The following is a 23,584-nucleotide window of genomic DNA, read 5'->3' as shown; positions in this document are numbered from 1 at the left end:
TCACACAATTCTGGGAGGAAGGAATTACTGCCCCAACTTTTAGCTGCACAAACTAAATTTCAAATATTTTATGATTTATCCAAGCTGGCAAGTGGCAGAACTGGGATTTGAACCTAGGTCTGCCTGGTTCTAAGTGCCCTGCTTTTTTCACTGCTTCTCCCTCTTGCCCCATGCAGTTGAAGATGGATTTCCTGGAAGTATTCAGTTCAGTTCTATTTGACAAATTTTACCAAGCACCTACCATATGCCGTGGGTCCTGAGGACAAAGACAAGCATTAGACATCATATCTGCTTTTAGGAACTCCAGGTTTGATGGACGAAACAAGCGATTGAATAGATGATTGATCATGAAGCGCCAGGATTTAGGTTTCTTTCTCATTACCCATGGAAATAGTGGCAGTGCCTTGTGGATCACTGGACCGTTTCACCTTGAGGAATGGCTATGCTTGGATTAAAACTAAAGCCTACGATAAGTCAGTTCCCTGATCATGGTCTTACTTAGCCCTCCTGTGGCTAGGATTAGATCTAAGACCAGATCCAGCTAGGCTGGGCTCAGGAATAGAGGAAGCCAAGCTGTGGTACTCTGGTAACAGCAGAAGCATGGAGCCTTCAGTGCATAGAGTAGGGATGGTTCTAAGCCCATCACTAGGTAGCACGATACAATGGAAAGAATCCAGCAGATTTGAGTTTGTGTCTTGGCTTTGTTGCTTACTTGCTATGTGACTAGGCAAGTTACTTAATTCTAAGTCTCAGTTTTCACATCTGTAAAGTGGAGCTAATAATAGAACTGAGTTCTTAGAATCATGAGAAGTAAATTAGGTATTGAATGTAGTGTCAGAACAGTACAAGATACACAGTAGTTGCTTACTAAATGTTAGCCATAAATGGTTTTCATTTGTTTCATAGCTTAGTAGTAGATAGCAGTCAAATTCATAGGGTTTTTTGACAACTAGACTGTACAAAAGATGACACTTGTTTTGCTCAGTCAGATGAAGTTCAGTACAACTGGTAGAAGTGCTCTACAGAGGGTCTCCAAGAATTCTCAGGCTTATAGGAAGCATCTGATTTTACATAAGTTTACACAGAAGGAAACTGAGGCCTTAGGGGAGGGACTCAGCAGCTTGTGATTAGGCTAGTTACTCAATGATAGAGCTGACCCCCCTACTTCCTATCAGTGTCTCCTTGCCTCTCTTGTAGGTGGGCTCGATTGCTTCTCAGACTAGAGAAGGAAGTAGCTGCTCCTGCATGCCCAGGCAGGAGTATAAACACACACTCTGATGTCAGAAGCTTCTTTTCTATCTGGGGAAACAAAGATATGCATTTGAAAAGAGCTCTAGCCCTAGCCATTTGGCTCAGTGGATAGAGGGTTGGCCTGTGGGCTGAAGGGTCCCAGGTTCAATTCCAGGCAAGGGCACATGCCTGGGTTGTGGGCTCAATCCCCAGTAGGGTGCGTGCAGGAAGTAGTTGATCAGTAATTTTCTCTCATCATTGATGTTTCTATCTTTCTCTCCATCTCCCTTCCTCTCTGAAATATATCTCTATATCTCTATATATAAAAGCATAATGTGCAAATTGACCAGATGGCAGAATGACCAGTCGGCTATGACATGCACTGACCACGAGGGGGCAGATGCTCAACACAGGAGCTGCCCCCAGCCCACAGGCCCCGATCATCTGAGCCTACCAGCCAGCTTCTTAATCCCTCTCCCTGGCTGGCAGGCTCCAATCGCCCAATGGGGAACTGGGAACTGGGAACTGGGGGTTGGTAGAAGGGGATGCAGGCAGCACCAGGGCCCTGATTGCCCTGCTGGTCACCCCACACACAGAGGGCGACCAGCGGTGGCGGCAGGGGGCAGGGCTGGCTGCTGGCAGCCGAAGATCAGCCCTGATTGCAGGCCAGGCCTAGGGACCCTACCTATGCACGAATTTCATGCACAGGTAGGGTATGGAGAGAGAGAGAGAGAGAGAGAGAGAGAGAGAGAGAGAGAGAGAGAGAAAGAGAGAGAGAGAGAGAGAGAGAGAGAGAAGAGAAGAGAAGAGAAGAGAAGAGAAGAGGAGAGAAATTTTTCTAAAAAAAAATAAAAGAGCTCTGACTTTATGGACTAGTTAGTACAGTTGTAAATGCTCACTTGTGGGATCCAAACAAGTGGCTTTTCAATCTTTTATATCTTAGACTCTTCTCCTCCTATACCTACTGTGTTCTAGCAGAAGAGAAACAAAGTTCAGTTTTTCCAAGGTCATTTTCTTGTTTACAGGCCGTCTCTTATTAGAGTTATTATTAACAATATGATTGAAGGTCATAAAAAATTACTGTATCTGATTGGGAGTAAATTACGGTGACACAGGTATAAGCTAACAAGATATGCAGTATTTGTCATCAGCAGGTTTATATTTAATGACTGTTAAATATATTCATTATTAAATATATTTAATTGGGTTAGGATTAGAATAATTCAGAGGTCCCTAGAATCACTGGGTCATGTAGTGTGACATTTTGACAAGGACTGGACAAGAGAATGTATTTATAAATGGTGAGTGTGGAGACAGATATATAATGAATAATCCCTATAAGGGGAAGCACATGGAAAGTTTACACCTGGGTGTGGGAATGGTCACAAATGAATATCCTTAGAGACTAGGATACTCAGGAGAGGTAGACATGTGGAGAATGGTGAACAAATTATTGGTAAATGTTATGTGTTTCTGCATATCCACCACTGAGATCCATCGGTATAGACCAGTGATGGCGAACCTTTTGAGCTCAGCGTGTCAGCATTTTGAAAAACCCTAACTTAACTCTGGTGCTGTGTCACATATAGAAATTTTTTGATATTTGCAACCATAGTAAAACAAAGATTTATATTTTTGATATTTATTTTATATACTTAAATGCCATTTAACAAAGAAAAATCAACCAAAAAAATAAGTTCGCGTGTCACCTCTGACACGCGTGTCATAGGTTCGCCATCACTGGTATAAACTCTGTATTCTAGCATGCAGAAGGGAACAGCCACCAGGTGCTAGGAGTCATGGAAGTGTTCCTGGAAGAAGTGAGAGTTTTACCAGGATCCTTCCTAGCTTTGCTGGCAGGGAACTGAATGCCTACTCTTTGCTTCAACAGGCTTGCTGTAACCAACACCACCATGACAGGGACTGTGCTAAAGATGACAGACCGGAGCCATCGGCAGAAGCTGCAGCTGAAGGCCCTGGACACAGTGCTCTTCGGGCCTCCTCTCTGTGAGTCTTGTGGAGAGAAGGGCTGCTGGTGTGCCATGGAACCCAAGGCTGTTGGGGTGGCTGGGCTGAGGTCCTGGGTCTCCTGGGCACACCTGCCTCCACATTTCCTGCTGCTGTTGAGATATTAAATGGTTTTACATTTTAGTCCAGCCAGATATCAACATCTATTCATTAAATACATTAATGAAACATCTGCTTTGTGCCAGTGCTGTGCTGGAAACTGTAGGAAGACCTGGATGAATCATATTCTGCCCTAAGGGGATAAAATGAACGTTCTAGAGAGGTACACAGTGCTTCTGAATTCCAGAGGAGGGGTGGAGGAGGCATACTATAAAAGAGGTGGCATGTGAGCTCTGCCTGTAAGGAGGGGTAGGGCTGTATTTCATTCAGGTGGCCAGAGAGGGCATTGTGGTGGAGGAAACAACCTGAGGAGCAACACAAAGGCTAAAATATGAAAGTTATGCTCAGGGATAAAAGTAACCGATAAGGGTTGAATGCTATTTCGCTTCTCCCTGCTCTCACTGTAGGTGTGCAGAATGTATGAAGTAATTGTTGAACATGTGTGTTCTTGGACAACCAAAGAGGACTAAGTAGGCTTTCACTGAAGCAATAGAGACACACTCAGGCCTAAGGAAGGGTGTTCTCTTCTGCCAGGAGTTAGTCGAGAGAATTAGGTGGTCCAGCTCCTGAAGATCTGCAAGTCTGACATCCTTTTTCTTATTCTAAGTGAACTCAGGGGAAACAAATATTTCTTAGAAGGTTAGCCTTGATCAAACAGGCTCTTAGGGTTCACTCCCCACCCTTTGAGATCTGTTGGCGTCAGTTGAGGATGCCAACAGCAGAACGCTATAGAGCCAAGGACTAGTCCAGAGAAGCAGCTGGCATGTAGGGTGGGAAATGGGAAGTGACTGCTAATGGGTATGTGATTTCTTTATGGAGTAATGATAATGTTTTAAAATTAATTGTGCTGATAGTTGTATAACCTTGTAAATATGCTAAAACCATTGAATTGCACATTTTAAAAGAGTGAATTTTAGGGTGTATGAATTATATCTCAGTCACCATCACTATGTACATCTAGATTCTTTTTAAAAACATAACCTGAGGGTATTTTTTTTCCCATTGATTTTTTAGAAGGAGGGAGAGAAACATCTGTGTGAGAGAGACACATCGATTGGTTGCCTCCTGCATGCGCCCCAACAGGGGCTAGGGACAAACCTGCAACCTAGGTGCATGCCATTGGCCGGGAATTGGACCCGAGACCCTTTGGTCCATGGGCTGACGATCTAACCACTGAGAAAAACCAGCCAGGGCCCTCTAGATTTTCTTGTAACTCCTGGACTTTTATATAGAGAACTTAAGTTTAGGAAAGCACATTGGTCTCTTTTAAAAACTGCCACTCACGGTGTGACCTTGTATAGGTCACTTTTCTCGGGATGTGTTTTCTGATTTGTATCATGAAACAATTGAGCTAATGGATCCTTAAGATTCCAGCTGCTACATTCTATAATTTTTTGGGGAAACCCTTTGGCTGATAGGGTCCTGTGTAAAAGACAGGAGGCCTGTTCCTACTACTATCTATATCCTTTTCCTTTAGGAATTCTGTGGCCCTTGGTTTATCAAGTGACCTTTGGCAATTCAGTTCTCCTGCCTACACTTAGATTTCCTCACCTGTAAAATGGGCTTGGTCAGTAAGGCTGTTCCTGGTTCTCTCACTCAAGGACTCAGATAGAGCTGGGTATACTCCTGGGAACTAAGATTTTAGAATCCAGCAGCTGTCCTGATGGAAAATATTGTTTTTATCCTTGCCTACTGAGGCTTGTTAAAGAACATTTTTGAAAATTGCCAGCTGAAATTTGAGGAAAATACTAGGAAGCTCTTTGCCAGGAGACTCTGCAAGGGTGGGGCCCTGCCTGGTGGGGTCCCGCAAAGAATCCCTTGATCTGTGTCACTCTAGGCTTTGTGTTCTCATCTGAACATGGACTGAAACCTCTAGTCCAGTGCTGTTCTCTGTCCAGTGCCCATGCAGGATTTAGAATGAGGGCCTATGCTAGCTCTGACCTGTGTTCTTCACCTGGTGAGTTCTTAGGGCTGTGGTTCTCACGCCTCATCATAAGGCATGTAGTAGATAAATACTCCAGAGAACCTGGGCCAGTTACAACTGCCAGCCATGGCTACCTTAATGAAAAGCCTGCTGTTGGTCTGAGGTGTGAGAAATCTTAAAAGCAGAGATTGTTTGTGCAGTAGCCAGGAGGGTCTGCTGAGTGAACATGATCCATCTACTCACAGCAGCTTCAAAGCTTAGAAAGAGGGAAAGGGATTATACTGGCTCAGCAGAGGGTCACCTCAGAGTCCATTTGCTGATAGTAGATGACATCTCAGTCTTCCCCATGTGGCCACAGAGCAGCACATGGCTCTTTACAGACTTTTCCACCCTGCAAAGTTGGCTCTAGGCTTGGAGGCCCATGTGGGGCTGCCCTAACTGTGCCAGTAGCCAGGTGTTAGGTATAATCTGAGAAACCAATGCCCAAGGCAGTGTCCAGTTGGAGGCCTAAGCTGATGTCTCACTCTGGCAGCAGATCATTCGTTGAGGGGGCTTTTTCTTCTCTGCAGATAATTTCTCAGAGAAAATGAGGCTCAGAGAGATGAGGTGAGTGTTTAGAGTTCATTCAGCATTTAAATGGCAGAGCCATGACTCAAACCCAGGTCTTTAATTTATATTTCATTGCTCTTTTCTACTCTGTAATCCCACCCTCTACTTGTGTAGAGGAAACAAATTATTATATAAAAAGTTCCAGCTTTGAAATCAAGTAAACTGGCTCCGTCACTCAGATGTTTTGTGACCTTGAGTATATTCCCAAGGTGCTATATGTCCCAGTTTCTTCTAAACAAATGGTAGCTACTATTTTCAGTGTACAGTACAGTATGTCTGCTCTGGTCAGTCCTTGGCTAGGGACTACTGTGCCCTTGGTGCTTCAGCAGGAGTATTGAGAAGGGTACAGGGAGAGGCCTGCCAAGCAATTGTTGGGGTTGGGGAAGTTGTGGAGAGGAAAAGACAACACTACACCTGTCTTCCTTCTTCAGTGACTCAGATAATAGGGAAGAGTCCTTGGTAAGCAGGAGTGGCTGCCTCTCTGGCAAAGCTTGCTCTGGTCTGTCAGCTCTATCTTTACCTTCTTTCTCCTTTCTGTTATGTTCCAACTCACCCTTCAGCCTTCTTCAGAATGCCTTTCTAGCCTCTTCCCAGGTATTCGCAATCCTTCCCTCTTACTCTCCTCTGGGAAGCCATAGCCCTTTGTACCTGACTCCTTTATAAAATTCTGTTTCCCTGTCTGATACCATTTAAACTGGGAACTCCCCGGGAGTAGAAATAGCTTTGTTCATCTGTCATCAGCACTTAGCAAAGGCCCAGCAAGAAGTAGGTGTCAAGTGATGTATTCTAGAAGATATACAGAAAGAGGCTGGGCCTTGCCAGAGCTACAGGACTGAGGGGAGTTGGGAGAAAATCCTTTCCAGCTTGGTTGTGAGAACTGCTACCTGTGGAGCATCTCTGGATAGGTGAGGCAATTAGAGCACTTTTAGGGCTATAACCAGAAGGGAGGTGGGCCCAGGAATAGCTGTTCCAGGTTAAACAGACACCTCAACACAGGAGGCTATGTAAATGACAAAAGAAATTCTTAGCACATATTTCAGCAGGTAGGAATGAATATCTATAGCTGCTTGGGGCAGGGTATTGTGGGCAGTAGATTGGGAGAGGGAATTCCAGAAAGTGATAATGATTAGAGGCTCACTTCTCAGTGATAACTGGAACCTTGAAAATTTTCACCATTACCCCTAACTCTGTTGACATGTCAGCATCTAATTAGTTTACACTCTCCTATGCTGCCTTAGGCCTGATTGTGTGAACAGTTGACCTCATTTTGCTAAAATCTATTTACAGCACTCAGGCTAGGAATTTTGCCACCCTCTGGGTTCTCAGGTCTCAGCCAGCTTCCCTGGGTTAGCTTTGTTCATTTGGCCAGCCACATCTGTTCTCATGAAAACTCCATCGTCTCTCTGCCCAGGCTATGTTCTCTGGGTGCGAGGTGGATGCTGAGAGCTGAGCTTGTGTAGGGGCTGTGTAAGATAGCTGGCCATATTCTTCATGTCCCAGGAGCTGGTATTTGCCCTTCACATGCACTTTATATTATACAGCCCCTCCCCCCTTTTCAGACTAAAACCTCTTCTTACCGCCTTTGCTGAGCACTTGCTCTGGTCAGGCTCAATGCTACATATGGAGCTACAAAGATAAATTAGTTTTGTGCTTGGTCCTGAGGAACCCACAGACTATCAGAAAGAAGTGACTCACATGAAAGCTGAAAAACATACAAGATAGTCCCTGAGATAGTTAGAGATAAGTCATGTTTACCTGTCCAAAGAGAGGGTTGATCAGGGATCCTAGTTCAGAGAAGAGGAATGGAAGGATCTCTGTGGACTGTGCTGGGCTGGGAAGGTAGGTTGTAGGAACTGAAGAATGAGAGTAGGATTATGATGAAAAGAAGAACATCATTAGTTAGGCATAGACTAGAACTTGATTTCTGTATTTCCCCCTCTTTTTCTGACACAATAATTTATAGATTCTGTATTATTCAGGGTTCAACAGAGTAACAGAGCCAATAGGATATGTATATAGATATGAATAAGAGGAGATTTATTATAGGAATTTAATAAATCACGTAATTGTGAATGCCAAGAGACCCATGATCTGCCATTGGCAAGCTGGAGAACCAGGAAAGCCAGTGGTGTAATTCAGCCCAATTCTAAAGGCTTGAGAATCAAGGGAGATGATGGTGTAAGTTTGAGTCCAAAGGCCAGAGAATCAGAGGGCTGATGGTGTAAATCCCTGTCTGAGTCCCAAAACCCGAGAACCAGGAGCACTGATGTAAGAGGATGTCTCAATTCAAGCTGAGAGAGCAAATCCACTCTTCCACCACCTTTGGTTCTATTCAGGCCCTCAGCAGCCTGAGGATGAATGGATGATGCTCAGTCTACCAATTCAAATGTTAATCTCTTAAGAAGACAACCTCACAGATACACCCAGAAATAATGTTTTCCCAGTCAAGTTAACATAAAATTAACCATCTTAGATTTATTTAGGACTCTGGGGTTCAGGTCAGGGCTCCTCTGAAGGGACCTGACAATTCTCATATCAGCCTTCCAGCCTCCATCTCTTCCTCAAATCCCACATCCACATTCCTAATTATCTATTGGATAAGTCCATCTGAATGTTTCCAAAACATCTCTAAGCGTTCATTTACAAATACACATTTGATCTCTTTAGCAATTCTATATAACGCATTTTACAGCTGAGGAGGCTGAGATCCAGATGGGGGAAGTGAATTTCATAACAAATTGGGGAAGAGGACAGCATAAAACCTAGACTTCCTATTACTTGGTGTAGGATGCTTTCTTTGATGGCAGAATTTCTCTACATGAGGCCTTATGTTTAACCTTTTAAAGGTCTGTCCTGATGGCTAGGCCACAGTCAGCTCCCAAGATGTTATTTGAAGGGAAAACTGGGGCCTTGGAACCCTTAAGTCACATTTTGGCTAGATCAGGAGATATAGGCCTCTCCATGGTGAGAGATATTTGTATGTAACAAAGTGGAAACAATAACTGCTGCATGAGTATGAAAGTTGTCATGACAAAGTGGGTGTAGCAGAAAGACCATGCAATCAGGCACAGCTGGATTTGAATCCTAGCTCTGCCACTTTTTGTGAACTCCAGCAAGTCATTGCTCCTATGAGCCACAGTTTTCTGGTCTATAGAATGAGACTACTAATACTCTACCTTAGAGAGTAGTTGTGAGAATTAGAGATGGTGAATATAAATATCTGATACATTGTATATTTGCTCTATTTTAGTTCCTTATATGGATTAAGGAGAGGGAGATATCATATTTGAGGCTGATCAGTAACAACTCAGTCCCACAAATATTTATTGAGGGCCTCTGTGTGTTAGTCGGTGCTGTGCTAGGCACTGATGTACAGACAAGTAACAATCAAGGGCCACAGAGTAAATCAGCCATATTAGACTCGTTTTCTTCCCACCACACTTGGTGGCTCATGGAATGTGACAGATAGCATAGTTGAGCTTCACCTCTGCGTTTGAGAAGGCAGAAGGATGTAAGTATGGGGTGGATGCTTTACATTTAAGTAAAGTCAAAACTGGTTGAAGAGATCCAGCAAGTACTGATAGGTGGAACAGTATTACCTTAGATCAGGGGTGGGCAACCCCTGGCATGCGTGCCAAACATGGCACGCCAGTAACTTGCTGGCTCGCGAAACCCTCTCTTATAATCTTCCATTTACAATTTTTGTGAACATTTGAATGACTTAAATGTTACATTACAAGGAACTGGCAAGACACTTGATGTTATGTTTGGTTACATAAAGGCTTTTGAAAAGAAACTGGAAGTCTTTAAGAGGGATGTGGATGGTGAGAGATTTAGATGTTTCCCAAACCTCAAGAGGCACATCAAAGACCTCCCAAAAGATGACAGAACAGACTGTGAAAGCCTTCGAAATCTGTTTTTAAACATCATTGAGTCAACTATTGAGCAGTTCTTCTCAAGATTTGCGAAATTCAGAGAACTGGAAGAGACAGCAAAATTCATGAGGTTTCCAGACAGCATGAAACTGGAGGAACTAAACTTACAAATGTTTTCATGGATAGACATGGCTGACTTTAAATGCAGTTGATTGAATTTCAGAGTAGCTCAATTTGGAAGCAGAAATTTATTGACCTTAGAGTTGACTTGGAAAACATTGAAAAAAAGCGATTAGAGACAGGAGTACCAGAGGGAAGTGTCGAAAACGAACTATTGAGAACTTGGAATGCCATTCCAGAAAATTTTTTCTGTTTAAAAAACTTTGCAACAGCGTTATTCTCCATGTTTTCATCCACATACGCTTGTGAATCTTTGTTCTCAGTGATGAATTTTGTTAAGTCTCATAATAGGAGTAGTCTGACGGATGAAAGTAGTAGCTCATGTATATCTCTGAAGGTCACGTAATATAAACCTGATGTAAAATTTCTGTCATCAGTGATGCAGCAGCAGAAGTCCCACTGATAATATCAAACGGAGTCATAAAGTTTTCTGTCGGACTATCAGTGTACATGTATACATTAAAAAAAATGTATTTTTCATCATCATATACTGTGTTTTTGTCACTCGAATGAATTTTATTATTTCTTCACGGTTCTTCACATAGGTACACCTTAAGAGATATTAAGTAGGCATAACATGTTCTCAAAAAATTAGGGTTGGCACGCAGAAGAATTTTGAGTCAGAGATTTTGCTGGTTTTGGCACGCACTCACAAAAAGGTTGCCCACCCCTGCCTTAGATCCTATCCTTCGTCCTGGCCATTCGTATTCATGACTTGGATGAGACTGTGAAGCTGGAAAAAATAATAGCATCTTGTTCCAAATTGATCTGGACAAGGTTAAATAAGGGACTGAGTAGAATAGATAGGCACCCAGTCTGCATGCCCACCTTAAAAATCTGAAGTGTTCGAGGTGCTGGTTGCATGGAATCTTGAGCAAGAATACCTTTGACTTTCTGTAGGAGTATAGAATTGAGAATCCCTGGAATTGAGAAACCCTGGAAAGCCAAGGTTAACAGTCCTTAACAAATAGGAGACTGTGTAGGAGGCTGGTGTGTTCTGGAAAGAAAGGCAGCTCACTATGCTGCAGAGATCGCTCTTCTTGGGACCTGACGAGAGGAGCATGAGAACTTGAGTATGGATGGAAGTGTAGGCTTGCCTGGCGGCTAGAAGATGGCTGGCTGCTAGAGGACCCTTAGTTTTCTCTGTGAGAATCTGGCATAAACATGTAAAGGACACCGGTCCCATCCCAGACCTAGTAACTCTCCCTTGGATGGAAATAGAATGTGCTAATCTGCCTTTGATCCCACACCCTCCCCATGTCCTGCTGCTCAGCCTTTCAGTGAGGAACTATGAATATCACCCTTTTTCTCGATCTGGGCCTCATTTTCATGTGTCTTTTTCTGCTGTCTAGACCCTACCTCAGCTTGGTGACTCTACCTGGGACCTTTTGGATTCCCATTAGCTCCTTTCCTGGGATCCTGTCAGTCCTGCTTTCCTCTCCTCAACCTGAGGGTAACCTGCTGTGCACAGGAGGTCATTCCCTCTTTCTTTCCTTCCCTGACCCCCACATCTGGGGTCCTCTGAGCCCACAGCTACTCTATCCCAAATTGAGTACAGCAGCAGCCCTCTTCTCCTTAGGTGTCTCTTTCAGGTCTCCTCCACTTTGGCCCTGGGCCCAGATCTAATATAGTAGGAACAATGTCAGGCTCCAGGAGTGCCCCTCTTCTGGTTGGCTTAATTCTTAGGACATGGCTTTTGCTCTCATCTTCTGTTATTCCTTGATTAGCTTTTCAGTTTTGCTCTGGAGACTGATGATTACTCTGAATCCAAGGTGGTGGCTGGGGCCCTGGCTGCTTCACCGAATTGCTGCCAGGCATTCTCAGCAGGTAGCTCTGCCCCTCTATTCCTGGCATGTGGACTGTTTTATACATACCAATCGCTTGAGCTACTCCTGTTCTACCCGGTCTGTGGATTGAGCCACAGCCTAGAAAAGCTCTCCATAGATGAGACTTACAGATATTTTTTTACCTGATTTGGACTTTGCCCCTTGTATATATAATAGCTTAGTAATCCAGGAGACCCAACTCCTGTGGTAATTCAGTTCCCCAGCCAGATCACAAGCTCTAAGCAACTTGGCTTTTATACCCTTGCCAGCCATCCCCTTCTATCTGCTCATGCACCCTAGCATGCTTACCCTGTAGAATGGAAGCCACTGCATCTGGGCACATGGACCAAAACTGCAGACCACGGATGGCTGGCATGTATTGAGAAGACACTAGTGCTCTCCTCTTCACTGCATATTAGGGAAGCATGATTTAATAGGTTTCCAGTGTTGCTTTAAGGCCTCTCATCCTTTCCAAACTAGTCCTTGACTAGGCAGAGAAATAGGCACAGAGCTTACTGTGATAGTATGTGACAAGTGTGTGTCTAAGAACAGAAATGAAGGCTTCATGGAGGAGGGGATGCAGTGGACTCTGCGAGGCTAAGTGTGCAGTGGGCAGCCTGACTTAACTATGCCTTTTCTCTCTGGCAGTGACCCGCCATAATCACCTCAAGGACTTCATGCTGGTGGTGTCTATTGTTATTGGTGTTGGTGGCTGCTGGTTTGCTTATATCCAGAACCGTTACTCCAAGGAGCACATGAAGAAGATGATGAAGGATCTGGAGGGGTTACACCGAGCTGAGCAGAGTCTGCATGACCTTCAGGAAAGGTACGGCCCTGCCCCTTCTCCACAGCCCCAGTGTTGCCAGCTCCTGGGAGCCTCCTGTTTCTACTTGGGTTGTGGGCTACCTGGTCCCTGGGACCACATTGACATGGTTGCCAAGGCTGTGCCATCCTTCCAAAACTGCATTGAAGGTCCGGGTTCTTGCCATTCCAGTTGCATGGGCAAGTAATCTTCCCCAGGGCAGAAACTTAATTTCTATCTATTTTCTCTCTGAGCTTCAGAGGAAGAAATATGTGGCTGTCAGAAGTCTTCAGCTTCCCTGGTGGGATGCCTTGCTAAGGGGTCATTCTATGCTTTGCCCTACCTTTGCTTCCTTTCCCTCAGAAATAGATACAGTGAATTGTTCTTCACTATTCTCCAGAAAAGCCTCACAAGTCTGTCTTCCTACTACCTTCCAAATCTCATAAATACTCACTTCTTGTATGACTTTGGGTAAATCCCTTTCCCTTCTAGGACTTATTTCCTCATCAGTAATATGAAGATGTCAAACTAGGAGAATATTAACGGCCCAGCTCTGATAGTCTGGAATTCTGTCTAAATAAAACTTGGCTTAAAACTACTGTTGAAGAGATAGTTGTGGAAAAAGGGTACCAATCGATCTAAGTCAGCGGTTCTCAACCGACCCTTTCACAGGGGTCGCCTAAGACCATCGGAAAACACATATATAATTACATATTGTTTTTGTGATTAATCACTATGCTTTAATTATGTTCAATTTGTAACAATGAAATTGGGGGTCACCACAACATGAGGAACTGTATTAAAGGGTCATGGCATTAGGAAGGTTGAGAACCACTGATCTAAGTAAGTACTTCCTAATATCTAGGAACCAGGACTGTGCTGGGAATTGTAAGGAATTCGCTGCTCCTGGGGCAACAAAACTCACACATGAGAAGGAGCAGTGAGCACACACTTAGTGCAGTGATTCAATGCCAGCTTATGGGATGATAACTCTAAGGACTGAAAGAGCACAGAGGCAGGGGATGAATTATGTGGATGCTGAGAAGGTGGCCTTGAAAGATGGGTAGAGAGGTCCCAATAGTTAAAGTTGAATGTGTAGTGAGGCCAGACCCCTGGTGCCTTAAGACTCATATGGAGAACTTTAGTAGGATTCAAAAGGCAACAGAGAGTCAATGCAGTTACTTGTTTGTTTGTTTTGCTTTTGAGAAGAGGTAAGACTGTCTTTTAGAAAATTACTCTGCAGACTAGGGAGTCTAGTTGGGAAGTCTTTGTAGGAATCCATGTAAAAGGAAATGAAGTCTGGCTCTTTTTTGTTATTTTTTAATGATAGATACTATTTTCTTTGGAGGGATAAGGAAAGGATTTCTTGTGAGTTAGGTATTGTTAAGCACTTAAATGCATTATTGTTATTAATAATCACAACACGGTGTACTATTATTATCCTTACTTAGAGTTGAAGAAATGAAAGCTTAGAGAGGGTTAGTGCCTTGCTTGGGTTCACATATCAGTAAATAGTGAGCTAGGAATTTTGACACCCTCAGGGTACTGCCTCAGTAAAAGCAATCCTATCAGATTCATTCCCATGAGCCAGGTTTCTAGGGGTAAAAGGAGGAGTTTTATCTCTGAGCTGAGTCCTGGCTACTTTAGTGGACCCCTTGATCCTGAGCCCTTTGCCAATTGGGGCTAAATGCTGCTGTCCGGGCAGTCCCCATTCTTCCTTTGTCTGAAAAACATGTACTGTTTTCATTCCAAAGGCAACGAATCTAGGCCTTTGGAATGAAAACTAGGAGACATTCCAAGTTTGGGGATAAAACTAAGCTCCCAGCCCTCCCTGCTCCCTACGGCCTACAGAGCTAAATGACCACTGTGGCACTCAGAGAAACAAATGCACATACCCCCAGAGATGGGATTACACATGTGCACACATGCATCCTTTTCTGACAGTGTCCAGAGCTACATGCCACCTCCTCACTCCTTATTTAATAGGCCTACACTGCCAGCCAACATAGAGCTTTTTTTTTTTTTTTTTCAAAGTTCCTGATATTTTGGGTAGATAAATGTAATGCTACATGCACATTCCAGTTAGGATTTTATTGGGTTTCAAGATAATTCTTTGAGGCAGGCAGGAATTTTGATTCCCATTTAAAAACGAAGAAACAGGCTCAGTATAGGGAACAGATTTGTCCATAGTCACATAACTGCTTAGAGCAGCGGTTCTCAACCTGTGGGTCATGACCCCTTTGGGGGTCGAATGACCCTTTCACAGGGGTTGCCTAAGACCATCGGAAAACACATATATAATTACATATTGGTTTTGTGATTAATCACTATGCTTTAATTATGTTCAATTTGTAACAATGAAATTGGGGGTCATTACAACATGAGGAACTGTATTAAAGGGTCGCGGCATTAGGAAGGTTGAGAACCACTGGCTTAGAGCCAGGGCTTGCAGTAAAGCTGTGCAGTTTTCTTACTTGTAATGCTAACTGATTGCTGCCTTCAAGATGCTCAGTCTTCTTTGGAGGAGATGGAGTGGGGCAAGGCATGATAGTACATTTTATTTGCTCAATTTCTGCTCCCAATAGTATTTATTGATTTTCATCTCTTCTAGATCCTGTTAAGACTATACAAGTGGGTCAGTTTTGATTCTACTTTAAAGGAGCTCCCTATTATATGAAGACAGATCTACCATAGGCTTTTCTCAAGAGGCTGCTTTCAGCAAGGATAATATTTCCATGAAGAATTGAATCTCTAATGGTGTAATTTTAGGCAGTTGTGTCTTGAAGGAATACAATAAAGGAGGGTATTCAACCTGAGAAGGATATGGGGGCAGGAAATGGCGCCTCTGATTTGTTTTAGTTATGCTTTAGTGCCACCTGGTGTGTACTTTGAAAAGGTTCCACTCCCTTTCTTGGTGAACAAAACGGGCAGAAGACTGCAGCTTGTCAGCAGTAGGAGAGCAGCCTAGACATTTCTTCCTCTTCCCTTCCCACTTAACCCACCACATCTTTTGAGGTTTCAGATATTGATGACCAATCTGGACTTGGGATTTTTTAAAGGTTGAATTCTGTTTCTGTCTCTTCTGTTTCACCTACTTAACTCAGTGGTCAGTGTTCTCTGTGGCCCTGTGTGTTCTGTAGCCTGTGCTTTTTCTGCTGTACCTCCAGTTTAAGCCATGCATCACTTGTCTTCTTCATCACCATTTTTCCCTTCTATCCTGGTCTACTGGTAACTCGGTGGTTCTTACTAAGGTAAGAAGACCTAATAGTGGTTAAGTCAGCTGTGGGCAAACTATGGCCCGCGGGCCGGATCTGGCCCGTTTGAAATGAATAAAACTAAAAAAAAAAAAAGACCGTACCCTTTTATGTAATGATGTTTACTTTGAATTTATATTAGTTCACACAAACACTCCATCCATGCTTTTGTTCCGGCCCTCCGGTCCAGTTTAAGAACCCACTGTGGCCCTCGAGTCAAAAAGTTTTCCCACCCCTGGGTTAAGTCCTTTCCCTCTTCCAGAGGGATTAGCAAATCTTACTCTTTCTGCTGGGTGCTAGCCGATGCTTTGCCTTTCCTGACTCTTTCAGGTGGAGTTAATCACTCCATCCTTTGGGCTCTCACAACACCTTGTATGTCTACCTATTGTAGAACTTACCACATTGTGTACAGTTATCTATTTGTCTAAATTAGATTAGATAATGAATGCCTCAGTGGCAGGGACTGTTTTTTTTTTTTAATTCATTTCCATATTTCTAGGGCTTGGCACAGGGCTTGACATTTAGTAGACACCTGAAAGTACTTGGTGAGTGAATGAATGAATGAATATAAATAGATATGTGGAAGAAAGATGGAAGGAAGGAAGGAAGCAGGCTTACTTGGATGGTTGGAAGATTTTGCCAGTGAACGGAGGAAATGTATGGATGGGGAGAAGGATATATTTTCATAATAACTGATGCTTTTGAGATCTTACCCACCATGGAAGATACTGAGGAAGGAAACTCAGGCCTATGAGAAGCAGGGAGCTTTCCCAAGCTCTCCCTAGCCCCTTTGGTAAGAATTTAATTTTTCTGTGTTTCTGGTAACAGGTACTCAGGAGTCCAAACATTGGTTGGACAGCTCAATGGTTCCTTTCTCACCTTCCTTAAATCTCCCCACCTCATTTATAACTCAGCCATTAAGCTTTCTCTGGATCTTTGGTCTAGCTTTCAGGGTATTTACATTTATATTGAACCTTCCAGACACCCTTGTATAAGGGGAGTAACTATGGAATTTTAAATCATACAGACTGGAATTCTATTCTCACTTCTATCTGCAGTTACTTCCCCTCTCCAAGCCTTTATATCCACACCTGTTTTAGACTGATAATGATACAATATATCATTATCTGCAGGGAGGCAAATGTGAAATATCTTGTAAACTAATCGTTGTTATAATTTTAGCATGTCAGACACCTTAGAGCAGCGGTTCTCAACCTGTGGGTCGCAACCCCTTTAGGGGTCAAACGACCCTTTCACAAGGGTCGCCTAAGACCATCGGAAAGCACATATATAATTACATATTGTTTTTGTGATTAATCACTATGCTTTAATTATGTTCAATTTGTAACAATGAAAATACGTCCTGCATATCAGATATTTACATTATGATTCCTAACAGTAGCAAAATTACAGTTATGAAGTAGCAACGAAAATAATTTTATGGTTGGGGTCATCCCAACATGAGGAACTGTATTAAAGGGTCGCAGCATTAGGAAGGTTGAGAACCACTGCCTTAGAGGAAGGGTTCAGATACCTGGGAACCTAGCTTCACAGATTTTATTACTGGCAGCAAAAGGATGGCCAGTATAAGAATTGTGGTAATGACTGGCTTCTGTTGGCACTGAACTAACTTAGAGCCAGAGAGTCAGCAGAATAAAGAGAGTATGTGCTGAGTGCTGGAGCCCTCAGTTTCCTCTTTGATGCCATGACTCATGGCGTGGTGGCTGGTACCCTGTTGCCTGGCCTCCTCCAGCTCCCTCATCGCCCCCCAGGCTGCACAAGGCCCAGGAGGAGCACCGCACAGTGGAAGTGGAGAAGGTCCACCTGGAGAAGAAGCTGCGAGATGAGATCAACATTGCCAAGCAGGAAGCCCAGCGACTGAAGGAGCTGCGGGAGGGCACTGAAAATGAGCGGAGTCGCCAAAAATATGCTGAGGAGGAGCTGGAGCAGGTAGGAGACTACACATTCTTAGACACAATGGGTAAGGGGAGGGGCCAAAAGTCTGGCCGAAAAGTTTCGTGTGTAAGGACTTTGAAATGTGGCTCAAAGAATATCTTGAAGAGTTACTAGACCCTTACCGGTAAGAATAGTGGAAAAGTTGCAAAAAAAAATGGTCACTGTGATTTTCAAAGAACAGTGGGTAACAGGTGAGAACAATTATTTTGTTCTTTTTTTATTGAGATATTTGCATGGATTCAAGTGAAGAGATTATAAGTATACAGCTGGCAAGCTTTTACTTGTGCATATACCTGTGTAACCACCATCCAGATCAAAATACAGGATCTTTTAAACACCCCAGAAGGGTCACTTTTGGCTATCCCTATCAACTGTCACTATTCCTTCCAAAAGTGAATTATGGTCATAATCTCTAAACCAAATTAGTCTCATCTGATTTTGAACTTCATATAAATGGCATTATATGGTATATATTCTTGTGTGTTTGGTTTCTTTCAACATTATGTCTGTAAGAGTCATTTATGTTATTGCATAAAGTGATTTCTGGCTTATTTCCATTGCTGAGTAATAATCATTGTATACTATAGTTATTTATCTGTTCTCCTCTGATGGACATTTGCGTTGTTTGCAGTTTTTTGCCTCTTGTGAATCACAGTGCTGTGAACCTTCTTGCACATGTCTCTTGGTGGGCATAGCACTTATTTCTGTTAGCTTTATTAGAAACTGCTAGACAGGTTTTTGAAATAGCTGTGCCAATATACACTGCCACCAGCAATGTGTGAGAGTTGTAGTTGAGCTACAACCTTGGTATTTTTTAAGCATTTTAATTTTACACATTCTGGTATGGATGTAGTGGTATCTCATTGTGCTTTTAATTTTCATTTCCTTAATGATTAATAATATTGAACACCTTTCCTTAAATTCATTGACCTTTCTATTTGGGACTCTCCAGCTTTATTCTTCTTAACGATGGCCTTGGCTCTTCTTGGTTCTTTGCATTTCCTTGTTAGCTTGTCATTCCACTGCACCCTCTCCCTCTAAAAAAAACGTCCTGCTGGAATTTTTATTGTGTTAGAATTGAACGTATAGATTAAGGTAGGGGGAAAATTGACATTTTAACTGAGTGATTCTTCCAATCCATGAGCATTGTTTATCCTGTCACTTATTTAGGCCTTTTAAAATTGCTCATAGCAACATTTTATAGTTTTCAGGGTAGAAGTCTTTTTTTTTTTTTAACTTGCTCTTATTTTTCTAGCTTCTTGAGGTGGAAGATTCGGTCATTGATTTTTAAACTCTTAATCTTACATTTAAAGCTATAAACTTCCATCTTAGCACTGTTTTTGCTGCATTTACCAAGTTTTGATATTTCATATTTTCATTATCATTCAGTTCAAAAGATTTTCTAATTTTCATTGCAATTCCTTTTTTGGCCCATGGCTATTAGAAGTGTGTTGCTTAATTTTCAAACACTTGTAGACTGTTCTGATTATCTTTCTCCTTGATTTCCAGTTTAATTTCACTGTAGTCAGAGAACATATGTTGTATGGTTTCAGTCCTTTCAAACATGCTCAGACTTGGTGTATGTAAACAGGCTAAACAATACAATTGAAAGGCAAAGAGTGTCAGACTGGGTAAAAAACAAAACCCACCTATACGCTATTTGTAAAAGATACACTTTAAGTATAAGGATACAAAACGGTTAAAAGCAAAAGGAGGAGATACGATATATGATACAAACACTAAGCAAAATAAAGCAGAGGTAATATATCAATATTAGACAAAAGTAGACTTTAGTGCAAGAAGTATTATAGAGACAAAAACATATTTCTTAATGATAAGTGTGTGAGTTCAACAGTAATATATTACAATCTTTAGTTTGGATATACCTGTTTAAAAATATATAACACAAAATTGTAAAAACTAGAAGGATAATAGACAAATTCATAATCAAAATGAGAGATTTTATTATACCTTTCTCAATAATAAGCACCCAAAAACATCAGTAAGGATATAAAATATTTAAACATGATTATTCAGTTGGACCTTAACAACATCAAGAGCATTTTACTAACAATTATAAAATACACATTTTCAAAAAATAAAAATAAATAAAATAAAATAAAATACACATTTTCTTTAGTGTTCACATATTGCTTCTGCTCCATTCTCCGCTCTCCTTCTGGGAATCCAATATTTATGTTTGACTTTTTAACTATATTCCATTTGTCTCTTAGGTTCAGCTCTGTTCTCTTCTCTCCATGCTTTGGTTTGATTATTTTCTATTGATCTATCCATGAATTCTCTAATCCTGTATTCTGCTGTGAACACTGCACTATTTAAGCCATTTAGTGGAATCCTCCTCTCAGATAATGTATTTTCAGTTCTAGAATGTCCATTTTATTCTTTTATAGTTCTGGTTCCCTTTCTAAAATTTCTATATTTTCACTTATGCTTTGTGTTTATCTTTTGCTATTATGTTCTTTAACTTTTCAATTGTGCTTATTTTAAAGTCCTGGTCTGGTAACTCTAATATCTGAATCATTTATAGAAATTCTTTATCTTGATTATTGGTTATATTTTCCTGCTGCTTCTCATATCTAGTAATTTATTTTTTTTAAATGCTGGACAGCATATACAAAAAAAAAATTAAAGAGGTTCCAGATGATTTAAGTTCCATCAGATATAGGGTTTCCCTTCATTCTGTTAGGTATATAAGGTGAGGACCTAATCACCTCAAGCCAATCAGAGATTGAGCTCTTTTGGAACTGGGTTGTAGTTTTAGTAAGACTTGGTCTAGCACTCATTTGTCACAGTTTCTCAGGCAAGTCCTTTCCTAACTTTTTATGAGAGCTGGTGGATTTCCTTCTCTTAATCCTGAAAGACTATGAGATATTTCATTTCTGCCACTTGGAGATTTTGAATTTAGCTCTTTAGTCTCCTGCTCCTCATAGCTTCAAAATTTTGCAGATGTCTTAAGGGGAACGCTGTATGTTTGAGGCAGGTCCCCTCCTTGCAATATTTTGCCTCCTAAGCATTATGAAAATATGGGAGATTTTGTTTCATTCTTTGACCTAGCTACCTATTCTCCTGCACAGCTCTAGGATTCAGTAAATGCCCAACAAAGAAAGCTGGGTGTATGTTGGAGACCCCTTAATTTCCAATTTGTTAGACTAGTACTGTACTATGAACAAAAGCTAGACTGTTTCTCTGTCTCCCAGTGGAGTCCTTCTGCCTGGCCCAGACCAAATTCTCAGTCCTCACCTAGTATCATCAAATGCCTTCAGGGAAGAAAATGGATGACAATTGCCAGTTCCTTCTAGAAAGGCTTTTCCCTCTCTGGAATTTTAGTTCATCTAGTCTAGTGGTTTTCAAACTTTCTGGTCTCAGGACCCTTTTACTCTTAAAAAATTATTTAGGACCTCAGAGAATATTTTCATGGGGGGCAACATATTGCTATTTACCCTGTAAGAAATTAGAACTGGGACCCTGACCAGGTAGCTCAGTTGGTTAGAGCATTGTCCAGATATGCCAATGTTGCAGGTTAGATCCTTGCTCAGGGCACATACTAGAAACAACCAAGGAATGTGTAAATAAGTGGAACAACAAATCAATGGTTTGGTTTCCCCCCCCCCCCCTTCTGTCTCTCTTTCTCCCTTCCCCTCTTTCTAAAATCAAATAAATTTTTTAAAAAATTAAAACTTGGAAAGTTAAAAAAAATTATTAATTAATTTAAAAGAATATTAAATTTCTTACATGTTAACACAAATACTGCATTTTTATAAAAAATGACTAGGTTTTCCAAAGTAGAAATAATTTAATGAGAAGAGTGATTTTTAAAAATAATTTTGCAATTTTAAATATCTGGCTTAATATGCTGCAGGCTTCTTATATTAATGTCTATATTTAATCTGTTGCGATATCACTCATCATGTAGCCTCTGGAGAACTCCACAGTTCAGTTGTGAAAGAAAGAGAGTGAAAAGGGTAAATAATTTTTAGTATTGTGAAAATAGTTTTTGACCTTACAGATGCTCTGAAAAGGTCTTGGGGACATTCAGAGATCCATGGATCACAGTTTGGTAACTGCTGACCTAATCTTTATTGCTCCTACAGCTCTATGTCTTTGAAAATGTTTCATAATTACAAAAATTTACCTTTCAAAAATTTTATAACTTATACTAAGCTTTTCCCAGATGTTGTATTTGATCAGAATTATTCTTTTGACATGACCTACTGCATTCTATGTGGAGGTGAAAGTCAGGTGATAATACTTTAAAGCACATAGATTAGTGGTTAACATTGGTACATTTTAGAATCACATAAAAAGCATTAAAAATTGTTTGATAATCAAGCCAACGTACTGGCTCAGTGAAATCAGAATCTGGGTTACAGTCCAGATATCAGCATTTTTAAAGTTCCCCACGTGATCCCAGTGTATGACAAGGCTGAGAAACACAGGCATAGAATAAAAGAATAGGACTGTAAACTCTGACTTGTCCTAGCCCTTATCTGTTGTCTTCTCCTTCAGGCAATTGTTAGTTGTATGCACAAGATATGTCTGCTGTCTCTTTGCCTCCTATCTCCTCATTCCCTGTTTCCTATTTTGTAATTATTTCTCCCATTAAACAGTTTTTGAGCCTGTTAGGTTAACCCTTTTTGTGCCTCCCCCAACTACCACATTCCTGTCTATTTGGTCTCTTTTTTCTTTTCTCTCTCCATTCTCCCCTTCTTAGCTTATTCTATTCCTTAAACTGATTTTAATGTAGAACTTGATCATATACTTGCAGACTTGCTGTATTAGACTCTAAGATAGATCCTTCATTTTAAGTATACAAAGGCAGGAGTGGGCCATTTTATAGTTTCTTTTTCACGGAACAAAATCCAAGTGAAGATTGACCCTCTTATTGGCTCACTAAAGAATAAAGGTGTTCTGTCTTTTTTTTTTTTTTTTTTTTAAATATATTTTATTGATTTTTTACAGAGAGGAAGGGAGAGAGATAGAGAGTTAGAAACATCGATGAGAGAGAAACATCGATCAGCTGCCTCCTGCACATTTCCCACTGGGTATGTGCCTGCAACCAAGGTACATGCCCTTGACCGGAATCGAACCTGGGACCTTTCAGTCCGCAGGCCGACGCTCTATCCACTGAGCCAAACCGGTTTTGGCGTGTTCTGTCTTTAGTTAAGGCCTTCCTGGTCTATCTTAGGCTGTCGAGAGGACCTCAGGCCTGCTATGGGATACTTGTCCCATTGGCTGAATTTGGTCACAGTGAGATGGCTTTCAATCCCTTTTTGCTGGGATTCTGAGCAGCTGAAGATCAGTATCCAGATGGGAGAGTAGTGGATCACTTATACTGGTAACCTGAGTGAGTTGCAAACCATTAGTGTGTGTACTACCAGTATGTATTTTCAGACCTTTCTTATTTGAGTGCCTTGTGATTGTCCGCTTCATTGAATGATCCTGCTGAGAAGTCAGTGAGGAGATTTAGGCTTATCCATTGTCCGTTCATGTCTTGGCCTCGGTTGGCAGTGCTCATTGTTAGGTGTAAGCATGCTTCTTGTCTTCTCACCTTGTAGAGAATGCCCTTCAAAGCCTATCTGTCTGCTCAGTGGGAGAATCATCTGGGTAGAGGAGACTTTGGAGCTCATTCAGGTCAATTCCTTTCTGGAATAGCAATCATTTTTTAAGGTGTCATGACATGAGATCTTCATATGACTCTCCTGATGGAGAGCCCACTCTCTCCTGAGATCTAGAAAGTCTTTCCTCAAACTGAATTGAGATCTGGTTTAGGAAGCACAGGG

The 23,584-nt window shown here is 41.6% G+C and overlaps 1 protein-coding gene across 6 annotated transcripts in view; it reads left to right on the top strand.

Moving 5' to 3' along the window:
* The window catches only part of STIM1 (stromal interaction molecule 1), a 213,052-nt gene that overhangs the window by 176,634 nt on the left and 12,834 nt on the right, over window positions 1-23,584 (top strand). For all 6 annotated transcript variants that reach the window (XM_081098656.1, XM_081098657.1, XM_081098658.1 and 3 more), the window contains exons 5-7: window positions 3,122-3,237; window positions 12,420-12,597; window positions 17,600-17,777. In XM_081098656.1, the coding sequence (XP_080954782.1) occupies window positions 3,122-3,237; window positions 12,420-12,597; window positions 17,600-17,777 (472 nt within the window). The remainder of the gene's footprint in view (window positions 1-3,121; window positions 3,238-12,419; window positions 12,598-17,599; window positions 17,778-23,584) is intronic.

The sequence above is a fragment of the Myotis nattereri genome, assembly GCF_964212035.1.
Source record: "Myotis nattereri genome assembly, chromosome: 9".
In the NCBI taxonomy this organism is placed as follows: Eukaryota; Metazoa; Chordata; class Mammalia; order Chiroptera; family Vespertilionidae; genus Myotis; species Myotis nattereri.
Note: the sequence above shows the minus strand (reverse complement) of the source record. Positions and strands in the feature narration are given on the sequence as shown.